This window comes from Acinonyx jubatus, chromosome C1 (assembly GCF_027475565.1).
Source record: "Acinonyx jubatus isolate Ajub_Pintada_27869175 chromosome C1, VMU_Ajub_asm_v1.0, whole genome shotgun sequence".
Lineage (NCBI taxonomy): Eukaryota > Metazoa > Chordata > Mammalia > Carnivora > Felidae > Acinonyx > Acinonyx jubatus.
The window spans coordinates 104,277,087-104,298,722 of NC_069381.1; the positions used below are offsets into that span (position 1 = coordinate 104,277,087).

Consider the following 21,636-nt stretch of genomic DNA (forward strand, 5'->3'; position numbering starts at 1 on the left):
AGGTGATCATTTAAAAGTTTAGGGGCACCTGGGTGGCTCAGTCAGTTGAGCATCTGACTCTTGATTTCAGTTCAGATTGTGGTCTCAGGGTTCATGAGTTCAAGCCCCAAGTCAGGCTCTGCACTGACTGTGGAGCCTGCTTGGGATTCTCCCCTCTTTGCTCCTCTCCCGCTTGTTCACTCACTCTCAAACAAGTAAACTTTAAAAAAAAAGTTCTCTAAGTTTAGCTGTGACTCAAATCATTTGGGGCATTAAGCCAAATTCGACTCCCAAAATGGTGTTAAACCAGAATTTTAACGTTTATTTTTTGAGCAAGAGACTGACAAGCATGAATGGGGGAGGGGCAGAGAGAGAGGGAGTAAGATTCTGAAACAGGCTCTAGGCTCTGACCAGTCAGCATAGAGCCCGATGTGGGACTTGAACCCACGAACCTACGACCTGAGTCAAAGTTGGACGCTTAACTGACTGACCAACCCAAGCGCCCCTAAACCTGAATTTTAAAAATGAACACCCTAGGTGATTCTGATGCACATCCTCTCTAAACTGCTTTGAGAACTAGTATAGGCAGCAAGCTCAAAGTTTTTTTTTAAACTCCCAACTATTCCAGAACTTCAGTTAGGTAAGAGTAGAGGGAGAAATCAAACGATCTCCATTTTATCCATGTCGCAACAAACTAGTAAATGAAAGTAAAAGGAAATGAGTTTTCTGTCTTCCACATATTCAGTCTCAACACAGAAAGTAGTCAATAAATACTTGTTTATTGATTAAACTGAATTATAAAAAAAACAAAAAAAAACCAAAAAAAAAAAACTTCCTTCTACTACTAAGCCATGCGGGCGGAATCCACAAAGATAACTTCCTGGCCAAAACCCAGCTGTTCCACTGTTGGTCTTATGGTCTTAAAAAAATTACCCATCAGGAAAGTCAAATAATGCAGAGGCCAGGGACCCAGCTCTGCTGAGGCTGGGGCTGCTACGGAGACTACCAAAGAGGATTCGGTCACTGTAGATAGAGTTGACCATAGTTCTTGAACTTTCTCAAAGGCAAAAGGATGACTTCAAGGTCCATGTTCTGTCAAAATGGCATCAGGCAGAAAGCTGGGGAAGAGCAGGCCAAGAGCAGACGGATCTTCAGTTCACTTTCCAGATGCCATGGGTTCATGAAGCTGGCCAAGCTGTTCATGGGTGGGATCACTCCAGTTCACTACATTATAGTGTGCTGGGGTTAAAAAAACCAAAAAATGGAGGTGAGGAGAAGGAGGTGGTAACAAATGTCACACCTGTACCACCAGGCCCATCACATCTTGAGCATGTCCCAGTCTGTGAAAGCCTACTACAATAGGGTTACCTAGGGAAAAAAAACAAACCACATTGTTTATAAATCCATTTCCCCTCATTTTATTAAATGTTCCACTTATGTACACTTTAAAGATGAACCACTGACAAGCCTGTGCAGGCTAGGCTGTCTCCTTGGCTCCCAGGAGGGACATGTTGCTGAAAGACTTGGGATGGATAGAAGGTGTAGCTGTGGGAGAGCTGGGCTTGGGTTTTTGTTCCTTTTCTCTGTATGTTACACAGTACGTTTCAGTTTATAACCATGAGTACATACAATTAAAAAAAATCCCTCATGCAAACTGTAGAAAAATTTTCTTTCCTTGAAGCTGGCAGTGAAAAATAAAGATTCATGTCTTTTTCTTTGTGCACACCCCTGTGTTTCCTCTTCAGGTCCCCTTCTTCTCTAAGCATTAAGAGAAATGAGGAAAGCCACAGGGTTAAAACAGGATTTCAACAAGTGGTTTGTCTTGTTTTATGAAGTTCAACATGTAACTTCTTGTACAGTTAGCTCCTGGCTTTAGGACATGTGATCTCTTGAACAGGCATGCTGTCCACTTAACATGTTGAAGACCCATACACTGGGAATGGCCTCCACCCTAACACTGTGTGATCACCTCGGTACCTCTTGCTTGCTAATGACACATGTATGATCCTTTGTCCGGAGTGATGGGGTGAGCATGGGAAGAGGGGCCAAGGATCCCAATGCAAAGAATATTGGTTCTGTCATGTTTTTGTTAGAGGGAAGGTGGTGAGGAAAAACAAATCTAATTCATCATTCTGGATGAGAGGTGGTTTCATGCATTTTTAAAGCCACAAGTTTATATCTCAGAGTTGCTGTAGAAACCAACATCTCTGGAGAGGGAAGGAAAGAAAGGAGAAGGAAGAGAGAGTTCAGTGGGATTTTTTTTCCATTTTCATTTTTATATAAAAGTGTTAAGACCACAATGAAAAAAGTTTTTTTTATCCATATATATAATAAACCAGTTTGTGAGCTACATATTTTTGTCTTTCCCATCTTCAGAAATGTTCTCACATTGACAATGGTTGGAAAGCATCATGCCCAAAGACATTGCCACACAGTAAAACAAACAAAAAAACCCAGATGTACTATGATACAATTGAGGTAAAAGGGGAACAAAAATTTAACATTCGCCCACAAAGAATATTTTTTTCTTTTTCTTGATTTTGTCAGAAAAATACCAAACACAGTGATTTAAGTTTTAAAAAAAAAGTCACGAAAACCGGTTTTTAGCAGAAGTGAACGACCAATGGGCCAGCTCCTTGGCTCAGACGGGATCACCACTGGTATTCCTAATAATCCACAAATCCACAGGGAAGCAGAAGTCAACATTGCGGGGGGGAGTGGGGGCATAAAATTAAAAAATATAAACCAAATACCCCACCTGGCATATCCCCTTTTCCCTAAATCCCTCTACCCACCCCCTCACGGTTCCCCTCCCTCCCCCCCCCCCCCACACTCCACATCCGCTCCTGACCCCAGCACTCAAATCTCCATCAGATCTAGGTCAGCTTCTTCAAATCCATAAAAGGACTCGGTCTCGCTTTCACCCTCAAAGAGCTGGTGAAGGCTCTCAGGCTCAACTGTCTCTTCAGGAGATGATCTGGGTCGGGGAGTGGAAGCTGAGGGCTCCTCAGACTGTTCCCCACTCAGCTTCAGCTGCTCCTCTAGGGAGGCGATGAGCTCCTCCTGCATGTCAGCGTTTCTAGTGGGTGAGTTAATGTTGCCATCAGGGCCAGGTAGGACACTGGCCACGAGGAAGGACCGCTGCACCAGCTCTGGACAGTTCCCAATGACGCCCAACACCTCAGCCAGCCAGACCAGCACCAGTTGAAGCAGGACGTCGGAATCACATGCAGTATCTGCCATTTCCCGAGCCTGCTCCTTCCACTTTTTGTGCAGGAAGTTCTTGATGGTTCGTTTGATGCACACATCTAACGGCTGGATTTTGGAGCTACAGCCCGCCGGGACCACTGCAGGCAAGGTGCTAGAGGCACTTAGCATAGCCAGCACCTCTTCCGACAAGTGAGTGCGATGACAGTCCATCACAAGCATGCCTTTGCTGCGCTGGCACGCTGTGTGCTTCTGCCACACTCGGGCTGACCACAGCTCCATGATCTCGTCATCACTGTAGCCACTCTCCTTCACCTCCAGCAGTATCGAGTCCGGCACGTTAGCAGGCTGATCCATTTGTCCTCGGTAAAGAACCAGGGTGGGGAGGACAGTGCCATCGGCCAGAATGGCCAGCACCATGTCACACCAAGGTTCCCCCGTGCCCACTGTCTGCAGGGCATTCTCCTTTCGGTCATCACTGCTTAGCACCTCTGTATCTAGGAACAAGGAGATCTCATCAATAGCCACAATCATGGACAAGGGTAAGTCCTGGTTGTGAATCTGTCGTTGCACGAATTCAATGAAGAGTCCTGCATTCTCTGCCACATCCTTAGGTAAGGTGTGGGCCACAGCTCGCCGGGCATGGGGGGTCAGGTGGTGCCGGAGCATGAAGCGCACAGCCCACTCATAAGAGATCTTAAACCCTCCCTCCAAAGAACGTCCTATTTTGGTAGCTTTCTGGAACAAGGTCTCCTCATTCACAGGTAGCTGCTGCTCTCGCTGGGTTAGCACCCACTCAGCCAGCTTCTCTTCTGCTTCTAAGCTCAGATATTTGCCCTCCAGATTCTCCCCCTGGGAGGCCTGGAAGCGCCGAAGCCAACGTCGGATCCGTCGCTGTGGATTTCGGAAGTGTTCAGCAGCCTGTTCTGTATTGCAGCACAGGGCAAACAGGACCACTCGAAGCTTCTTCACAGACAGCTGCTCCTTCTTGCCAACTCCACTGCCACTACCACCCCCTGTGGCCTGCTCAGGCTCCTGGATGACCGGGCTACCTTCATCCTGGTCATCCACATTCAGACATTCGGCCCCCTCTGTGGCCAAGGGTGGGAGGGCTAAAAGCTGGGGCTGAGTTGGGGTTGGCGGTGGGGTTGCGGTTGAGGCTGGGGATGGGAGTGCTTGGGCCAAAGGAGGCGGCAGCTCTTCAGGCTCAGCTGGGGTGGCCCCCACAGATTTCACAGTGGCAGTTTTATTAGAGGGGAAGGCAGGAGGAGGATATATATTCTTCAAGCTCCGGTCATGTACTCGGTCACGAGTGTGGCCATGTCTAAAGGGTTAGCAAAGAGAGGAAAAGAAAGCTCAGTTCAACCAGGAAAATGAAATACTACTGGCAGTGATAATAAAAAAAGATGAATCACACTGGAAAGCAGAAACTAAACCATGAAGGGAGTTTCTGTTACCTTGAGTGAGATATCCAAGTGAGTCCTATGGGAAACGGGGCAATAAAAAAAAAAAAGTTAAACTCAACGAAGAAACAAACCCTCCAGTCTTATATAAACTTCAGGTTGGAATGCTTCCAATTTGGTGATGTCTATCTAAATAGTGGATGAGTCAGGCCAGGTAGAGATGCTCCTGACTCACACAGCAGGACCCGTACCCTTAGCTTTTTTTTCTTGTCCCACTCACCCCCACCTCTACTACTTACCCCGTGGCAGGACGCTGCTGGATCTGTGAGAGGGGTTGAATACCAAATGCTTGGCCATGGCATCTCCCACAGAGGTAACAAAGGTACATGAAGTGCAAGCCAGCTTGATTCCACTAAGGAAGAGAATCAAGAGCATACAAAACAAATATAATAGTGACACTGGGAGTAAGTTCTGAGGCTTAATAAAGCGAGTGTCCTTTCTCTTCTCTCTCAAATTAATTCACATGCCCAAGCCCCCACGATAAATGGATTAATGTAAGAACTTGAAAAATTAAGAGTCCATCAGTAAGTTTTCCCTTACCTCACAGAATTTTTAAACAAAGCCAAATACTTGGGGCTCTTGCGTGGAACATGATTGCTGAGAAAGACAAAGAAAAAGTGGCATGAGTTAGGGGCTCTGCTCGCCAGAGGTCAGCAGTCTCTGACAATGCCCCCCAACAAAAGAGATGCCCCTTCAGTCCGTCCTCACTTCAACCTAAGCCAGTTTCCCTGTCATACTAATATTCCCTATTAGTGTGCATAAAAATCACCAGGAGAGCTATTAAAACACACACTCTGATTAAGTGGCCTGGGGGTGAGGGACAGAGGCTGAATTTCTAACAAGCTCCCATCTATTGCTGCTGGTCCCTGGACACACTCAGTAGCAACGTCCTACAAAATTAGAGCACTATCAAAGCCATATGAACATGGGTGTGACCCGGGGCACCAGGGTGGCTCAGTGGGTTGAGCATCCGACTTCAGCCCAGGTCATGATCTTGTGGTTTGTGAATTCGAGCCCTGCTTCCGGCTTTGTGCTGACAGCTCAGAGCCTGGAGCCCGCTTCAGATTCTCTCTCTCTTTGCCCCTCCCCAGCTTGTGCTCTTTCTCTCTCAGAAATAAACATTAAAAAAAAATTAAAAAACAACAACAACAACAAAAAAACCCCATGGGTTTGACTCTTACTCTGCTAGGAGAGATAGATAAACAGCTCTAAGAGTTGGAAGGAGGGAGTGAAAGGAGTTCTGGAGAATCTGAACTCCCACATAGGATCACTAGTTTAACCGTGACTTACTTGATCATGTGGTTGGCATAGGCTCGAGAGCAGCAGGTGCTATAGCGACACAGAGAGCAGTGAACATAAGTGGGGAAATGATTAGGGAAATCTGGGATCTCAAAGCTGCACTCTAGACATGTCTGTCGGCCCATGACACTCCTGTCAAGAAACAAGGAAAATTCTTGTTATCGCCCCAGGAGACTTCAGATTGTGGGGGCTGCAGACAACAGATGCTGCTAAGACACTACCAGATTACACTGGCTATAGGAATAGTCGTGCCCACCCGGCCCCCAGCCTCCAGAAGAAGGCACTGACATTTTCCTAACAGCTCTCTTCTGGATGTTGCGCCGGACAGGGGGATAAAGGAAGACAGGCAGAGGGTCTGTTGAGGAGGTCAGTGGTGCTGCCTCCTGCAAGGTGCTGGGAGGTGCATCATTGGAGGAAACAGGAACAGTTCGTGGCTGTCCTCGGGAAGCCCGGATTGTCACCTGTGAGCCAAGGGAAGGAACAATTAGATGCCACCCATGCCGAATCTCAGGATAGTGACAATCTCTATTCCTCCCCTCCTGGATCTATAAAAGAAACACTGACAAGCTCTTTACCTTGGTGCCTGGTTTCAAACCTTCTAGCTGCTTGGGTTTACGGAAGGTTTTATGGTGCTGAAGCTTGTGTTCAATTTTGTCCTTTGCAAAGAGAAACTGCAGCCGGCATTTGTTGCAGTGATAAACATTCCTCTTCTGAAGGGAGAAAAAGAAAGAGCATCCCTTAAAGGTTCCCCCAAAACTTTCTTTACTGATAAGAAGGTAGATCAATGCTAACAATCATTCTTTCCCCTGCTTTCTGTGATTAACTAAAAGAGGAAAAAAGAAATACACAACACGACACCAAAACCTACCACTGAGAATCATCACCTCCCAGGGTCCCAAAGAAAGGCAGACTCAGGCAGGATGTCTAGATGCTCGAACCATCCCTTCCTGACCTGGTTTAATAATGTGGATTAGTGACTAAAGTTTTCCTTGCCCCTGCTTTGTCTTTACAATGTGGACAGTGCTACCTACCTCCAGATATTCTTCTTGTTTTTTTTAAACAGCAATATATGATTAAAAAAAAAAATCATACTTTTTATTCTGTACTGCTTCATGTTTTAAGTTTGCCTTCCGTCCCTTTGCACAGAAACCATGTGTTACCAGTTTCCTGGGTATTCTTTCATGGACAGTCTATGCACATAACCACGTAACACACACATACATCTGTAATCACCACCTCCCTGTTTGCCCTTTCGTTTTCTTAACACAAATGATAGTATTTTTTCCATACCCTGCTGTCTTTCCTTGCACACATCACTGTATACAGATATGCCTCCCTGTGAGACAAGTTTGAGGATCCAGACTGCCTACTCTTAGGTCCTTCAGCAACAGGACCCAGCCCTATAGTCTTCTTCCCAGGGTAGCAAGACTCCCATTTCCTGAGTACAAGGGACAATATCCATGCTGCTCTTTGGAAACACCTGCGTGGGGGATTACCAGCAGTCACCCCTGTGCAAACGAGTGTGTGAGCCCAGGAGGGAGCTCACATGTGACAGTGGGAGCACATGTGTGCACACCCAGGCAGGTACACCCCTCTGGTTCTCCATTTTGTGTCTTCTCTATGCACTTTCACTCTCCTCCTCTAGTGGTTCCTTTCTGGCAACAGTTTAAAATTCCAGCTTAAAAACAAAACACAACAAAAGCAACAACAAATTCTTCCTTGCTAACCTATCTCTTCCCCTGGTTCTGCCACCCTCAGTCCTGAAACTTTTAAAAATAAGTTGTCTCCATTTCCTGACCTCTCCTTCATTCGTCCTGCCCAAGTCTAAATTCCACTTTGCTAACTGACCACACAGCTCCTATGTTGCAAAATTAAAGGTTGGCCTCTTAAGTTTCTATGCTGACATCTTCCTGCAACATTTTGATCACATCCTTTTCTTCAAAACACTTTCCTCCCCTCAGCTTCCTCAACATCAGTCTCTTCTGGTTTTCCTTCTAGGACTATGGTCTTGGCTTTGTAGACAGAGTCTTCGGGGGTTCTAAGCATTCATCTTATTCTCAATTGGAGGTGAGGGAGCACGGCAACTTCTACATGTAAAATTACTTGATTTATAGGGTGCTTGGGTGTCTCAGTCGGTTAAGCATCCGACTCCTGATTTTGGCTTGGGTCATGATCTCATAGCTCATGAGACTGAGCCCCAAGTTGGGCTGTGCACTGAGCCTGCATAAGATTCTCTCTCTCTTTCTCTCTGCCCTTCCCCCACTTGTGCACACATATGCACTTGCTCTGTCTCAAAAAAAAAAAAAAAAAAAAAAAAAGAAAAGAAAATCACTTGATTTATATAATAATGATTCCTAAGTAGTTTTTCCACGGCCTAGGCTTTTCTCCCAGGCTTCAGACCTGTATATCCAACTCCCTGTTTAATAGACAACTTCAGCTGCTGTCCACAGATACGGCTAACTCAGAATATCCAAACATGTTATCCCCCTCCCACTGCCAACCTTACTTTCTGCAGTGTTTCGATCTCAATAGTCTCACCGTTCGTCCATTTTCCCCAACACAGAATTTTAGGCACTATTCCTAACTTGTTCCTCACTACCTTCACTTCATCCATATCTACACTCTAAGTATCACTTACCTTCTCAGTATCTCTCCACTCTATCCTCTTCTTCCCCTCAAAGCCAGTAGCCACTACCATCACTCACCTAAACTGAAAGAGCCTTTGGCCTGTCCCCCTAACTCTGGTTTCAATCTCCTCCAACAATTCATTCTCCTAATGCAGCCGGTATAATCAGGACTAAAAGTAAATTTGAATATTTCACTCAAGGACTTAGAAAAAATCCTTTTAATGCCTCCGCAATGACTTACAAAGTTTAAACACCTTGGGTGCCTGGGTGGCTCAGTCAGTGAAGCATCTGACTTCAGCTCAGGTCATGAGCTCACAGTTCGTGAGTTTAAGACCCACATCAGGCTCTGTGCTGACAGCTCAGAGCCTGGAGCCTGCTTTGGATTCTGTATCTCCCTCTCTCTCTGTTCCTCCCCCATTCATGCTCTGTCTCTCTCAAAAATAAATAAAAATGAAAAAAAAAAAAAAGTTGAAACTGCTTTTCATGCTTACAGGATTCTCCACCACCTGTGTCCTAGCTTCTGACTCCCCCCTTATACCCTACATTTCAACCACATTGAACTTCCTTTAATTCTTTGAACCTCCATCCTCTCACTCTGTGCTTGGAGGACATTGTTCATCCCACTTCATGTGGCTCACCTTCATCATCCTACAGATCTCAAATACTCTTCTTCCAGGAAGCCTCAGCAGGCTTGCAGAATAGGTATATGCTGTTCTATAGCCTATACTTCCCCTAACACAACACTCTCCATGCTCTATTGTACTGTTTAACTGTCTTGTTAGCACAAAATTTCTGGCACCTAGCCCAGTGCATGGCATATAATCGAAATCTGGTACGAAGTTTTACAAACACATGTGTAGTACCTTCTCTACCAAGATTATCTGCTTAGCTCAGCCCTGGCCTCAGCATCCATAAAATTAAAAAAATGAGAATATGGGAATCGCTTGGTGCCTGGTACCTGGTGCCTCATGTAATGCTGTTGGAATGCATTGCCATTTTTGAAGACCTTCAGGCAATAAGGGCAGAGCAGATGCCGAGTATCCTCATGGATCATCCGAAAATGGACATCTACCTCAGAGTAGAGTGAGGAGCGATATTGACACACCTATGTCACATAAGAGGGAAAATAAGCTAAGAGCGAAGTGAACAACTGAGGCCTTAAAAAAGAAGTAGCAACGAAAATGTCAAAATAAGAGAAAAACTAAGTTCTCCTAAATGTATAGAAATCAAATTATTATTCTTAGTCTGCAATGCAGGGCTGTTTGTGATAAATTCAGCTGTGAATGAAGATAAAAACGGAGAAGGACAAGAAAGTCTGAGAACAAGTCATATTGTGGCTACAAGGAGTAAAGTTTTCCTGGTCCATCTCCAGACGGCAGCTCAGGAGACACACTTCCACAGCATGTGTGTATGTTCTCTGATGGGTTCCCTGGCTGGGTGCCTGCACATGTTCCTTTGATGTTTTTCTCTGGCACAGAAAATCCTGAAACAGGACCTATGTTTATTTTATTTCTTCTGGATCTCCCCAGTGTCCCTAAAACTGAGTGTGTACAGGAGGTACTCAGCAATGTTCATTAGTGAATTCTCTGTATTTAGCCTGAGAGCAAGGTGGCTAAGGCTCCCTAGAGAAAGAGGCAATACCTGGCAGACATAAGGCATCTCTCCAGGCTTATGAGTATCCTTCATATGCTGGAGAAATAGTGGCTCACTCTCAAACGCCCACTCACAGATCTTGCACTTGGCTGTAAGAAGAAAAATAATCAATAAATCCACCTGAAAATAAGACCAAAGTCCCGCTGACTCATAATCTTTATTTTCTCTGACTTCTCTATCTTCATTTTCAATAATCAGTAAAATCACTGAGTTTCTTCTTTCTTTAAAATGGTTGTCTTAATGTCTGTGTTGCTGATGACAAAATTTTATGTCTCTAGTTCAGAGTTTTTACCAAAATCCTGTTTGAACTATCTACAAAACATTTTTAATTGGCTATTCTGCCACCAATTCTAACTTAATTCAGCCTCCTCTTCCTGATTTGTTTCCCTTCTCACTTCCCTACCTCCTCCTGCACTTAGGCACTGTCTCTGAGTCTAAACACCTGTGTTCTGCCACCATTATTTCACAATGCATCAAGGAATGGTCATTTTGCTATTCTCACAGACAAAAACTTGGTAGAAACCCACAGGATTTTCTACTACTAATCAGCTGGCTTCCGAATATCTCGTATCTCTCTCCAATAAACAGTGTCTATGCTTTACATACCATTGCCAAGTGAATTCTCCTAGAGTACTACACTACTTCATTTCTCTGCTCAAGAATAGACACTATCTCCACAAACATTCACCAGACATCTACTGAATGAGTATAAGAATTGATCCTTAAAAGACCAACAATCATGAACAGAAGTTCTTGCCTTGTTACGAGTTGTTGAGATCATTAAACTTTGAAATTAGTCATTCTGTCAACCTTATAACGCTGCAATTGTGAATTTTTATCAAAAATATCAAAAAAATTCAGAATTGCTATGTATTTTGAATTAAACAGACAAAATTATTTGTTTTTCTTACTGTCACTGGAATTATTTTCAAGTTTTTGCAAATATGGAAATAGTAAATTTGAAGCTTTAATCATTTACTGGACAATGCCCAGCACCTGCTTGCCCCAAATAGTGAAACTGAAATAATTCTTTAAAGTAAACTAACAAGGGGGCAGCTGGGCGGTTGAGCATCCAACTCTTGATTCTGGTTCAGGTCGTGAACCCAGGGTTGTGGGATGGAGCCCTGCATCGGGCTCTGTGCTGAATGTGCAACCTGCTTAAGATTCTCTCCCTCCCTCCCTCTCTCTCTCTCCCCTCCCCCGGCTCTTCTCCCTAGCTTGCACACTCTCTCAAATGAATAAAAATTAAAACAAAACAAAACAAAACCAGGTGTTATTAATCTGGGGTCCATGGAGGAGGCCTCAGGGAACTTCAGTATCCCCTGAAATTTTTCCAAGAGTACAATGTTTATTTTTCTGAAAAAGCATTCACAAGTTTGTGTTTATCTCAAAGGGGTATGACAACCCATTTAGAAGTACTGCCTAAAGACTCGTTAGGTGCTACAAGGACAAAATAAGTAAAAAATTCTGTCTAAAAGGATGGAGAGAAGCTGTGAGCTACATAAGCTGAATGCTATAAGAACTGCCAGCAGAGGGTCCAAGAGTAGAATGGAAAACAGCACACAGGTATGGAAGGTACGTGACAGGTTTGTGGAACAGTAACTAGTGGCACGACAATGTTTTCTCCTGTGTTTTTGTCCTTCACCTCTTAATTCAAATGGCTTGTCCATGAGTTACTTTTTTTTCTAGAACACCTTAAACTACTGGTGCTTTCCAACCTTCTGTCCTAGGCTTTCTTATTCTGTGTTTTCCCTAGGCAATCTCATTCAACCTTGAAGGCTCTTCCCACAACCTATACATCAGCTCTCTTGGTATAGCTGTCACACATCATCAATAATAACATTTATTAAGCAGTTTCTAACACATAAACACCATGCTAAGATTTAATCTCATACCAAGAATACCAGGGAGATAAAAACCTATGCCATCAGTGAATTTAAGAGGTCTCTATTAACCATCCACATCTGTTCTAGTTCTACATTGGAGGTGGTATAGAAAAAAATCTGAGAGAGAATTAACTGATTTTGCAAAGCAGCCATCCTAACACGGTCCCTTCCAGTACCATTACACTCATGTCTTTAATACCCAACACAGTCTCTTACTTTGAGAAGATAGGAGTGAGCTACTATAGCTTCTGCTTCCTGTTCTCCAAATTTTGAAATAAAGGATAGAGACCTTATACCTTTCTAAGGCTCAGCCAACCTCACCATTCCATATATTCTAAGACCTTATCAAGCAATCAGTTCCCTCTGTAGTGTCTTTTTCCACACAGGATCCTCCCGACATCTGACCATGGTTAAGTTGCCTGAAGCATCCTTCCCTCAACTTGACCTCTTCCTCAGTCTACTGCCCTTAAACAAGTGTTTAAACAAAATATAATGCTATTAAGATTATACTGTTACTGTAAGTAAGTGTAATGATTCATTGATGTTTTGGGGACAATTCAGGAAATTTGAAAATGGACTAGGTATTAGATGATATTAAGGATATATGGTGCACCTGGGTGGCACCAGTCAGTGCCAGTCGGTTGAGCATCCAACTTCGGCTCAGGTCATGATCTTGAAGTTTGTGAGTTCGAGCCCCACATGGGGCTTTGTGCTGATAGTGCAGAGCCTACCTGGGATCCTCTGTCTCTCTCTCTCTCTCTCTCTCTCTCTTTCTGCCTTTCCCCCACATATACTCTCTCTCAAAGGCACTATAGCTGTATATTGAAATAGGTATTTTTTAGAGATACATACTAAAGCTTTTGAGAGTGAAATGTCATTATGTCTATAATTTAAAAATACTTCAGAAAGGGTGCCTGGGTGGCACAGTCAGTTAAGCGTTCAACTCTTGGTTTTGGGTCGGTCATGATCTCAGTTTGTGAGTTCAAGCCCCACATCAGGCTCTGCTGACAATGAGGAGCCTACTTGGGATTTTCTCTCTCTTTCCCTCTCTTTGCTCCTCCCACTCTCTAATTAAATAAATAAACCTTTAAAAAAATAAAAACACTTCAGAAAACACCTTCAGAAAACAAAAGGAAACATTTTTTCAAAATTAAAAAGAAAGCAATGGGTCCCAAAATATGAACGTTAAAAAATAAGCTACTTTTGGGGTGCCTGGGTGTCTCAGTCAGTCGGTTAAGTGTCTAACTTCGGCTCAGGTCATGATCTCACTTGTTCCTGAGTTTGAGCCCCGCATCGGGCACTGTGCTGACAACTTAGAGCCTGGAGCCTGTTTCGGATTCTCCTCCCCTGTTCACGCTCTGTCTCTCTCTCTCTCAAAAATAAACAAACATTAAAAAAATAATAATAAGCTTTTATGCAGGATCTGCCACTGGTGAAGAACAGAGGAGTTAAAAAAGAATCCAAGAATAAAACGGATACATACTAAAATATAGAGAAAATATTTACCTCCTTGGGTCAATGATTTCTCAGGTTTTGATCAGTATAAATTTTAGGTCATAAATTACTCAAAAATTAAAAGTCAGACATAACAAGAGTGGTTAAGTAGACAAAGACTGATGAGGTTCTGATGGTCTGGGGTTTCCCCCACAAGGAAAAACTTATCTTCCTATGTACAGTCATACTTACATGGAATTAACAAAAACCCACCAGCAGATTCTATATAAAAATGAGGTGTATGCAGTGGTTGTTGCAGATGAGTTATTCAGACTTTCCAAGACTCTGGGGTCCTAATCTAGACCAAGTTGGCTAGTTTGCCACTAACTGCATAGTAGTTGATTCCAATATCCATTCTGTTCCCAAATTATTAGTCTGAAGTTCCATCTCATTAATTTTTAAATCTTGATTGCAGGCTGAAATGATTATATTTTGAGATACTGAGTTAAAATTTCAGCGGTGCCTGGTTGGCTCAGTAGGTAAAGCATGAGACTCTTGATCGCAGGTGAGTTCAAGCCCCACGTTGTAGATAGAGCTTACTTAAAAACAAAACAAAACAGGGGTGCCTGGGTAGCTCAGTCAGTTAAGTGTCCAGCTCTTGATTTTGGCTCAGGTCATGATCTCACCGTTCGTGAGATGGAGCCCCGTGCTGGGCTCTGCATTGACAGTGCACAGTCTGCTTGGGGTTCTCACACTCCCTCTCTTTCTCCCCCTCCCCCACTCATGCTGTCTCAAAATAAATAAAAATATTAAAAAAAAAAAAAACCCTGTAAAAGAAAACCAAACCAAACCCAACAATAAACAGTTAAAAGGAAAAAAAGAAAACATTCTTAAATGTTTTATTTTTGAGAGACAGTACGAGCGGGAAGAGGCAGAGAAAGGGGGACAGAGAATCCAAAGCAGGTTCTGTGCTGACAGCAGAGAGTCCAATGTGGGACCTGAACTCATGAACCATGAGATCATGACCTGAAGTTAGACACTCAACCAACTGAGCCACCCAGATGCCCCCAAAAAGAAAGGAGGTTTTTTAAAAAATTAAAAATAATTTCACTTAAAAATTTTTTTTTAATATTTACTTTTTAAGAGACAGAGAGACAGAGTATGAGTGGGGAAGGGGCAGAGAGAGAGAGAGGGAGACACAGAATCTGAAGCAGGCTCCAGGCTCTGAGCTGTCAGCACAGAGCCTTATGCGGGTCTTGAACCCACCAGTTGTGAGATCATGACCTGAGCTGAAGTTGGACGCTTAACCAACTGAGCCACCCAAGGAGCCCCTCACTTTTTATTTTTTAAAAATGGCTACTAAAAAAATGAAAATTGCATATGTGGCACGTTATGTTTCAACTGACCAGCATTAGCCTAAGCCACAAATGGCAATCCCTTTACCCTTGCCAGTATGACCAAGGCCAAGGAGATGTAATGAGAAAACAATTCTGCTTAGTAAGAAACAGATTCAGGAAAGACACAGGAAGATCAGGTCTTTCTTCGTCTGTGCTATTTTGTGCCTGAAGATAAGGCCCAAGATGAACATAGCCACTCTACTACAAGTCAGAGACAAGAAACTGCTGAGAAGTAGAACACTCAAGTTCTGGCCTTGCAGCTTACTCTACCTCAAGTCCTCTCAATTAAATGATATAATGGGGAGTGCCTGGGTGGCTCAGTCGGTTAAGCGGCCGACTTTGGCTCAGGTCATGATCTCGCGGTCCATGAGTTCGAGCCCCGTATCAGGCTCTGTGCTGACAGCTCAGAGCCTGGAGCCTGTTTCAGATTCTGTGTCTCCCTCTCTCTGACCCTCCCCTGTCCATGCTCTGTCTCTCTCTGTCTCAAAAATAAATAAACGTTAAAAAAAAAAAAATTGAAAATAAATAAATAAATGATATAATGGATATCCTTAACATTTAATCCATTTTTAAGTCAAAGAATTTTAATCTGTAGCAAAAGCATCCAGATAACATGGCATATTTCTGTTTATGCATTTGCTCACACAGTTTCCCATCACTCTTCTTACTACTTTTCATTCCTCTAAATCCTTCTTGCATTTAAAGACCCTGAAAGTCTTTTGTTTTTTAAGACCCTAAAAGCTTAATAAGCATGACTTTCTGGGAAATCTAGCCTCAAAGATCTTTTTTCTTCTCTCAACTATCTCACCCATCACTGGTATCATACAATGCACGTGTTTATAATAAATATACGGTCTTGTTCTCATTTTCCTATATTTTCGTAATTTTTGTCTCTGCAACACAACCAGAAATCCCCTGAAGGACACAGGAGATATTCTAGGAGTCTGGACTCAACTCCTCACAATGGCACCTTACTAGAGATGTATGCTCTGAAGTAAATGGCTTAATTTTTGTAAGCCTGTGTTCAGCCTGTATTTCCTCATCTGCAAGATGTCAAGTGGAGGTAACACTCAACATCTTATCTCACATTTCATTGAAAGCACTATCTTAATGGTAAAGCACTTTATAATGTTACCTTTTGTCCTATGTAAAAGCTATCAGGGCACTAACTAAAGTCGAGGTCCAAATATAGATGACTGCTCCTCCTATAAAAAAGATCTTGGGGCGCCTGGGTGACTCAGTTGGTTGGGCATCCGGCTTCGGCTTGGGTCATGATCTCACTGTCCATGGGTTCAAGCCCCGCTTTGGGCTCTCTGCTGACAGCTCAGAGCCTGGAGTCTGCTTTGGATTCTATGTCTCCCTCTCTGCCCCTCCCCCACTCACACTGTCTCTCTCAAAATAAAATAAAAACATTAAAAAAAAAAAAAATCTAGGTAAGGGATCCATCATGTTATATTATATACATTACAACACATTACAGTGGTCCTGAACCAAAGCCCCTAATACTTCAGGATCTAGCACTGAACTCAATTCAGGCTTGAAGGGAAGTCTAAGTTGTAAGAATAGATGATGAGTGAAATAAGGAATTGACTTGAAATGTGCCAAGAGCTTCCTCTGTACTGATACTCATATATAAATAATGGGGTCCCCCCAGTGCCATTCAATGAATGAAGAGCAAAGTCTACCCCTAGAGTTTAAGAGTTTCCAAACTTACTAGTCGATTCATAAGGACTATGAACATTTTCCAAGTGGCACTGGAGCTGGAAGGGCGTGGAAAACTGGCGATAACAGTGTTGGCAGATGGTATGACCATCTACCTCACCATTCTGCTGATCAAGTTCTACGTGGTGTTTCATATGGTTCATGAATCTGTAGCACAGCACACGGGGAAAGTACAGAAAACAAAAAAATGAGCCTTGGAATCCCAGAACACACATTACATGTGTCCCCTCCCGCCCCCATACATACAACTTCCCCAGTTTGGGACAGTCCCTTTCTGAGCCCAGAAAAGGGTTCCTAAAAGTAAGAGTTCTGTGGAAGGATGTACTGGTTTCCTTCACTCCACCCAAAGTTATCTATTATTACCACAATACCTCCTCCTTCTAAAGTACCATTTATTGACTTAATGATAATCCTTATCCAGAATGGATAATAGGACTGTTGCCCAAAGAGAAAAACTTAAACATCTAAGAAAATTTCAGTCTTTTGTCCAGGGTATAACCTCTGAAGCTACACTTACCGAATGTTGTTTTTTAGCCTTTTGGTACAATGTGGACATCGGAAAGACGTGGCGACCTTAGGGAAGTTTGTGAGTTGGGCCACTTTGCCACCATCCCGTCCATAGTAGAAGTCATCTACTAGCATGATGAGTTTGGTCTGGACAGCATCACCCACATTCTCATTTGGCTCTGGTACTTTGGTAGGTGGGGACAGAGCAGGAATAGGTGTGGAAGAGGGTGTGGAAGCAACAGGAGCAGTTTTCTCAGGGGACGGGGGCTTTGCTGCTGATGGGACACTGGGTTCTGAATCCAGAGACTTTCCTTTCTTCTGGTATTCCACCATTTCTGGGCAACAGTACTATAAAGGAAGATCATTGTAGTTATCCTGGGGCCTGGGATGTGTTAACTCCCCAACCTCATGAACATCTCCTGGGAATGGTGTGATTCTAGGTATTCTCATCCAGGTTTCACCCTTCAGTGTTCTACAGTGTTTCCAGGACTCCCACTTTTTCTAGTGGATATATATTTACAGCCATATGCCACTCCAAACCCCGTACCTTATACTTCTCCCTCCTGCTTTAGATCCTTTAACCACCCACTAGCATAACCTGCCTCTAAACTCCCTGCTAGGAAATTTCAACCTTTGTGTCTAGACTAATACCAAAAAATGAAAAGGCTAGAAATGGGAACTGGTTAATGACTGACTCCTGATTCAGCCAATGACACAATAAATAGAAGATAAACCAAGGCCAACTTGGCTTGAGTCCTGATTATCTAACAAACCTGTCCACCTGTGCAATTTCAAAATCAATCATGACCAAGGAACTAAGGTCACATATTAAGGTTCTAATCTACTAGAGGTTCTTTAAATGTATCCTTCCACATTCCAAAGTATAAAACTCTTCCAAAATAGGCCAAAGGAGAGCATAAAGCTTCCTAGTCATTTCAGAGCCCCCGTTTCACAAGTTCCCAACCCTATAGGAAGTATACAGCGGTAGCCATTGAAGCTGGATCCCCATCACAGGTGGTAGGTATCACTTACACACATGTGACCTCTCAAAGCTTCGGTAACACGGAATTGAGCATTACATCGTGGACATATTTTCCGTCCACCATCCTGGAGGTCAAACACTGGGATGGAAGAGGTCACTGGAAGAAGTGAAAAGCATTGATAAGCTTAGTATGATGATATTTGAAAAAGATTATTGGCCCTTTGAAGAAAGGTTAAACACTTCCTGAAGAGCACATTAATGTTTATCAGCAAGCATGAGAGATCACTATGAGGAACATTCTTTTCATCATTCTTCTACCTCATGGCCAGCAAATCACAGCTCACAGATAAAATCCAGTCAGATGCGAACTTCTGTTTGGTTCATGAGCTAGGAATGGCTTTTACTTTTTTAATTGTCGTAAAACATACATAAAATTTACCTCTTAACCATTCTCCAGTGAACAGTTAAGTACGCTCGCATTGCTGTACAAGCAATCTCCACCAGGACTCTTTTCCTCTTGTAAAATTGAAAGTCTATACCCATTAACTAATTCCCCATTCCTCCCTCCTCTTAGTCCCTGGCAACCACCATTATACATCCTGTCTCTGTGAATTTGACTCCTCTGGGTACCTCATTTAAGTGGAATCATACAGTATTTTTCCTCTTGTTACCAGCTTAGTTTAATACTTAGCAGAATGTCTTCAAAGTTCATGAATGTTGTAGCATGTGTCAGAATTTCCTTCCTTGAATACACTACTGTATGCATATATCGTATTTTGTTTATTCATCAGCTGATGCTCACTTGGACTGCTTGGAAGTCCAATAGTCTTTTGGCTATTGTAGGTAATGCTTTGAACATGGGTTACAAATATGAGTCCCTGCTTTCAGTTCTTTTGGGTCCTACCCCAGAAGTGGAATTGCTGGGTCAGATGGTAATTTTATGTTTCACTTTCTGAGAAACCATCACACCAATTTACATTTCCAACAGCAATGCACAAGGGTTCCAACTTCTATACATCCTCACCAACATTTGTTATTTTGGTTTTTGGGTAAGAGCCATCATGATGGGTGTGAAGTGGGATCTCAACACAGTTTTGATTTGTATTTCTCTCATCATTAGTGATGGTGAGGATCTTTTTGTGTGCTTAGTGGCTATCTGTATATCTTGTTTGGAGAAATGTCTGTTTAACTCCTTTGCCCAGTTTTTCATTGAGTTGTTTGGTTTTTTGTTGTTGTTGTTGTTGAGTTGTGCTTTATAGATTCTGCACTTGATCTTAGCCAAAAGGCTGAGAAGCGATGTGCTTTATATATTCTGGATGTTAACCCTTTATCAGATATATGATTTTCTAATATTTTCTCTTATTCAGTAGGCTGCTTTTTCACTCTGTTCATAGTGTTCTTTGATGCCCTTTTAAAAGTTTAAAATTTGAGGTTGTTCCATTTATCTATTATTATTATTATATTCTTTTGTTACCCGTGCTTTTGGTGTCATGTGCAATAAATCATTGCTAAATCCAGTATTATGAACCTTTCCCTCTATGTTTTCTTCTTTTATAGTTTTAGCTCTTATGCTTAGGTCTTCGGTTCATTGAGTTAAACTTTCATATATGTTGTATGGGTCCAACTTCATTGGATATGAATGCCCAGTTTTTCCAATACCATTTGTTAAATGTTTTTTACATTTTTAAATGGCTAAAACGAAAGCGAAAGAAGATATTCTGACACGTGGAAATTACATAAAATTCAGAGTTCACAGTTTTAGTGGAGTTCGGTCATGCTTATATGCATATTGTCTGCGGGTGCTTTTGCACAACAATGTGTAGTTGTAGCAGAGACCCTATTTAGTGCATAAAACCTAAAATACTTACCTGGTTCTTTAGAGAAAAAGTTTGCTGACCCCTGCTCTAGACCACTGAAAACTCTCATGTTCATATCCTGTCTCCACCTGGAAACCTCCCTACCAATTCCTAACTTTTAAACCTTGTGCAGAAATCCACCTCCTCCATGAAGCTTTCCTTTGATTACACCACCCATCTCTGATCAACCAGTCCATTTCACTCGTCTCCACAGCACAAGAGACACAGAATGGTTTCCTTGTAGCTGATTTAGTTATACTTTTCACAGTGGCCATCCTCTTTCCTACACTACAGTTTCTTGTAAGAACAGACTGTGGCAATTATATTCTATTTTACATCTCTATTTCAAGGCATAGAGTTCTGATATACTGAATGCTTTATTAAAATGTTTCTGAATGACTGGTCAGGTTACTGTACCTTTCATTGAAGACTCAGGTCCGCTAGTTCTCTGGGAGCCATGGGCAGAGCTGTTGTTGGATACCACCACTGGCCCAGGACTCTGGCCCAGGGAAGGGATGGTGTTAAGGGTATTCACCAGTTTGGCTACTTCATTGCTATTTTCACCTGTAACCCCGGGTCGCTTCACAGTGACAAAGCTGGCAATGCTCACTGCAGGTGGAGAGGGGAAGGAGGGAGCTATGTTGGCCAAGTGATAATCATCTGTTCTCCACCCACAGCCCTGCCCAGTACGGCCATCTCCACTTCCCAAGGCTCACCTAGCTTGGGATTGGGTGTCTGGCTGGATTGGCCTGGAGGCTGAGAAGCCAGCTGCCCCAGTGAGGTTGGCTGTGTGGCGGTGGGAGTGGTGGAGGTGCTGGGTGTGGACTTGGTTTGCTGGGACTGCGACTGTGGGACGGTGCTTCGAATGGTCAGAGTGGCCGGGATGACGGTGGTGAAGGTGTTGGTGGTGGGCCGCACAGGCATCGTGGAGCCTGGCCTCACTGGGGTCATCTGAGAGAACACTTGTGGGACTCCAACTGTCGGCTTAACAAACTGGGTACCTGGAGCTTCAAAAGAGAAACAAAGTACCACATCTTGGTCAATGAGCTCACCTTTAATACGTTCTACCAGTGTTTACCGGAAATACTGGAATAGGAAAAAATAATTTCTCCAAACTAGTTGGTGGCCATCAGAGGTTACCAAGAGTAGCACGTTAGACATTTTTAATGTCTAAGAAAATAGGTATGCAAACAGATAAAAGAACTTAGCCTAAGTAACCAGCCCTATTAAACTGAAGAAGGAAGATTCCTATCAATTCCTCCCCAAACACCTTACCACACTGCCTTTTCCATCCCAAGAATACAATTAGGAGTAGCTTGACCTCAATACTGAAAGAACAAGGATGAGTACAGACTAGGAGGCAGTATGGGTATATATAGGCCAAAGGGCAAATGTGGTCCTGAAAAAAGCTATCTTTCTTTTTCAGGACACTAAAGGAGTCCTCCATTCTTTTCTATGCATTCAAAAAGACTGACTATGCCATTCTATTGGGATGTCCCAGAGGGGAATGTCCTGGCTCAGCTGCAGACAATTCCATGGACAGGTGTATAAGAAATATCAGAACTAGGTAAGATAAGGTCATGAGACTGAAGGCCAAAAACACTTTGTGGGCTCTGAGAACAAC

At 43.0% G+C, this 21,636-nt stretch overlaps 1 protein-coding gene across 9 annotated transcripts in view; it reads right to left on the reverse strand.

Moving 5' to 3' along the window:
- Positions 1–739: 739 nt before the first annotated feature.
- Positions 740–21,636, reverse strand: part of POGZ (pogo transposable element derived with ZNF domain) — a 52,260-nt gene continuing 31,363 nt past the window's right edge. For 7 of the 9 annotated variants that reach the window (XM_027056178.2, XM_027056176.2, XM_053214800.1 and 4 more), the window contains 15 exons: positions 20,729–21,019; positions 20,430–20,648; positions 18,207–18,313; positions 17,185–17,522; positions 16,660–16,814; positions 10,217–10,317; positions 9,534–9,680; positions 6,524–6,658; positions 6,237–6,409; positions 5,940–6,080; positions 5,190–5,246; positions 4,889–5,001; positions 4,644–4,668; positions 2,831–4,510; positions 740–1,347 (listed from right to left, as the gene is read on the reverse strand). In XM_027056178.2, coding sequence (XP_026911979.1) covers positions 2,839–4,510; positions 4,644–4,668; positions 4,889–5,001; positions 5,190–5,246; positions 5,940–6,080; positions 6,237–6,409; positions 6,524–6,658; positions 9,534–9,680; positions 10,217–10,317; positions 16,660–16,814; positions 17,185–17,522; positions 18,207–18,313; positions 20,430–20,648; positions 20,729–21,019 — 3,674 coding nt within the window. In that variant the 3' untranslated portion in view covers positions 740–1,347; positions 2,831–2,838. The remainder of the gene's footprint in view (positions 1,348–2,830; positions 4,511–4,643; positions 4,669–4,888; positions 5,002–5,189; positions 5,247–5,939; positions 6,081–6,236; positions 6,410–6,523; positions 6,659–9,533; positions 9,681–10,216; positions 10,318–16,659; positions 16,815–17,184; positions 17,523–18,206; positions 18,314–20,429; positions 20,649–20,728; positions 21,020–21,636) is intronic. The other 2 variants (XM_053214805.1, XM_053214803.1) reach the window with 1 other exon arrangement.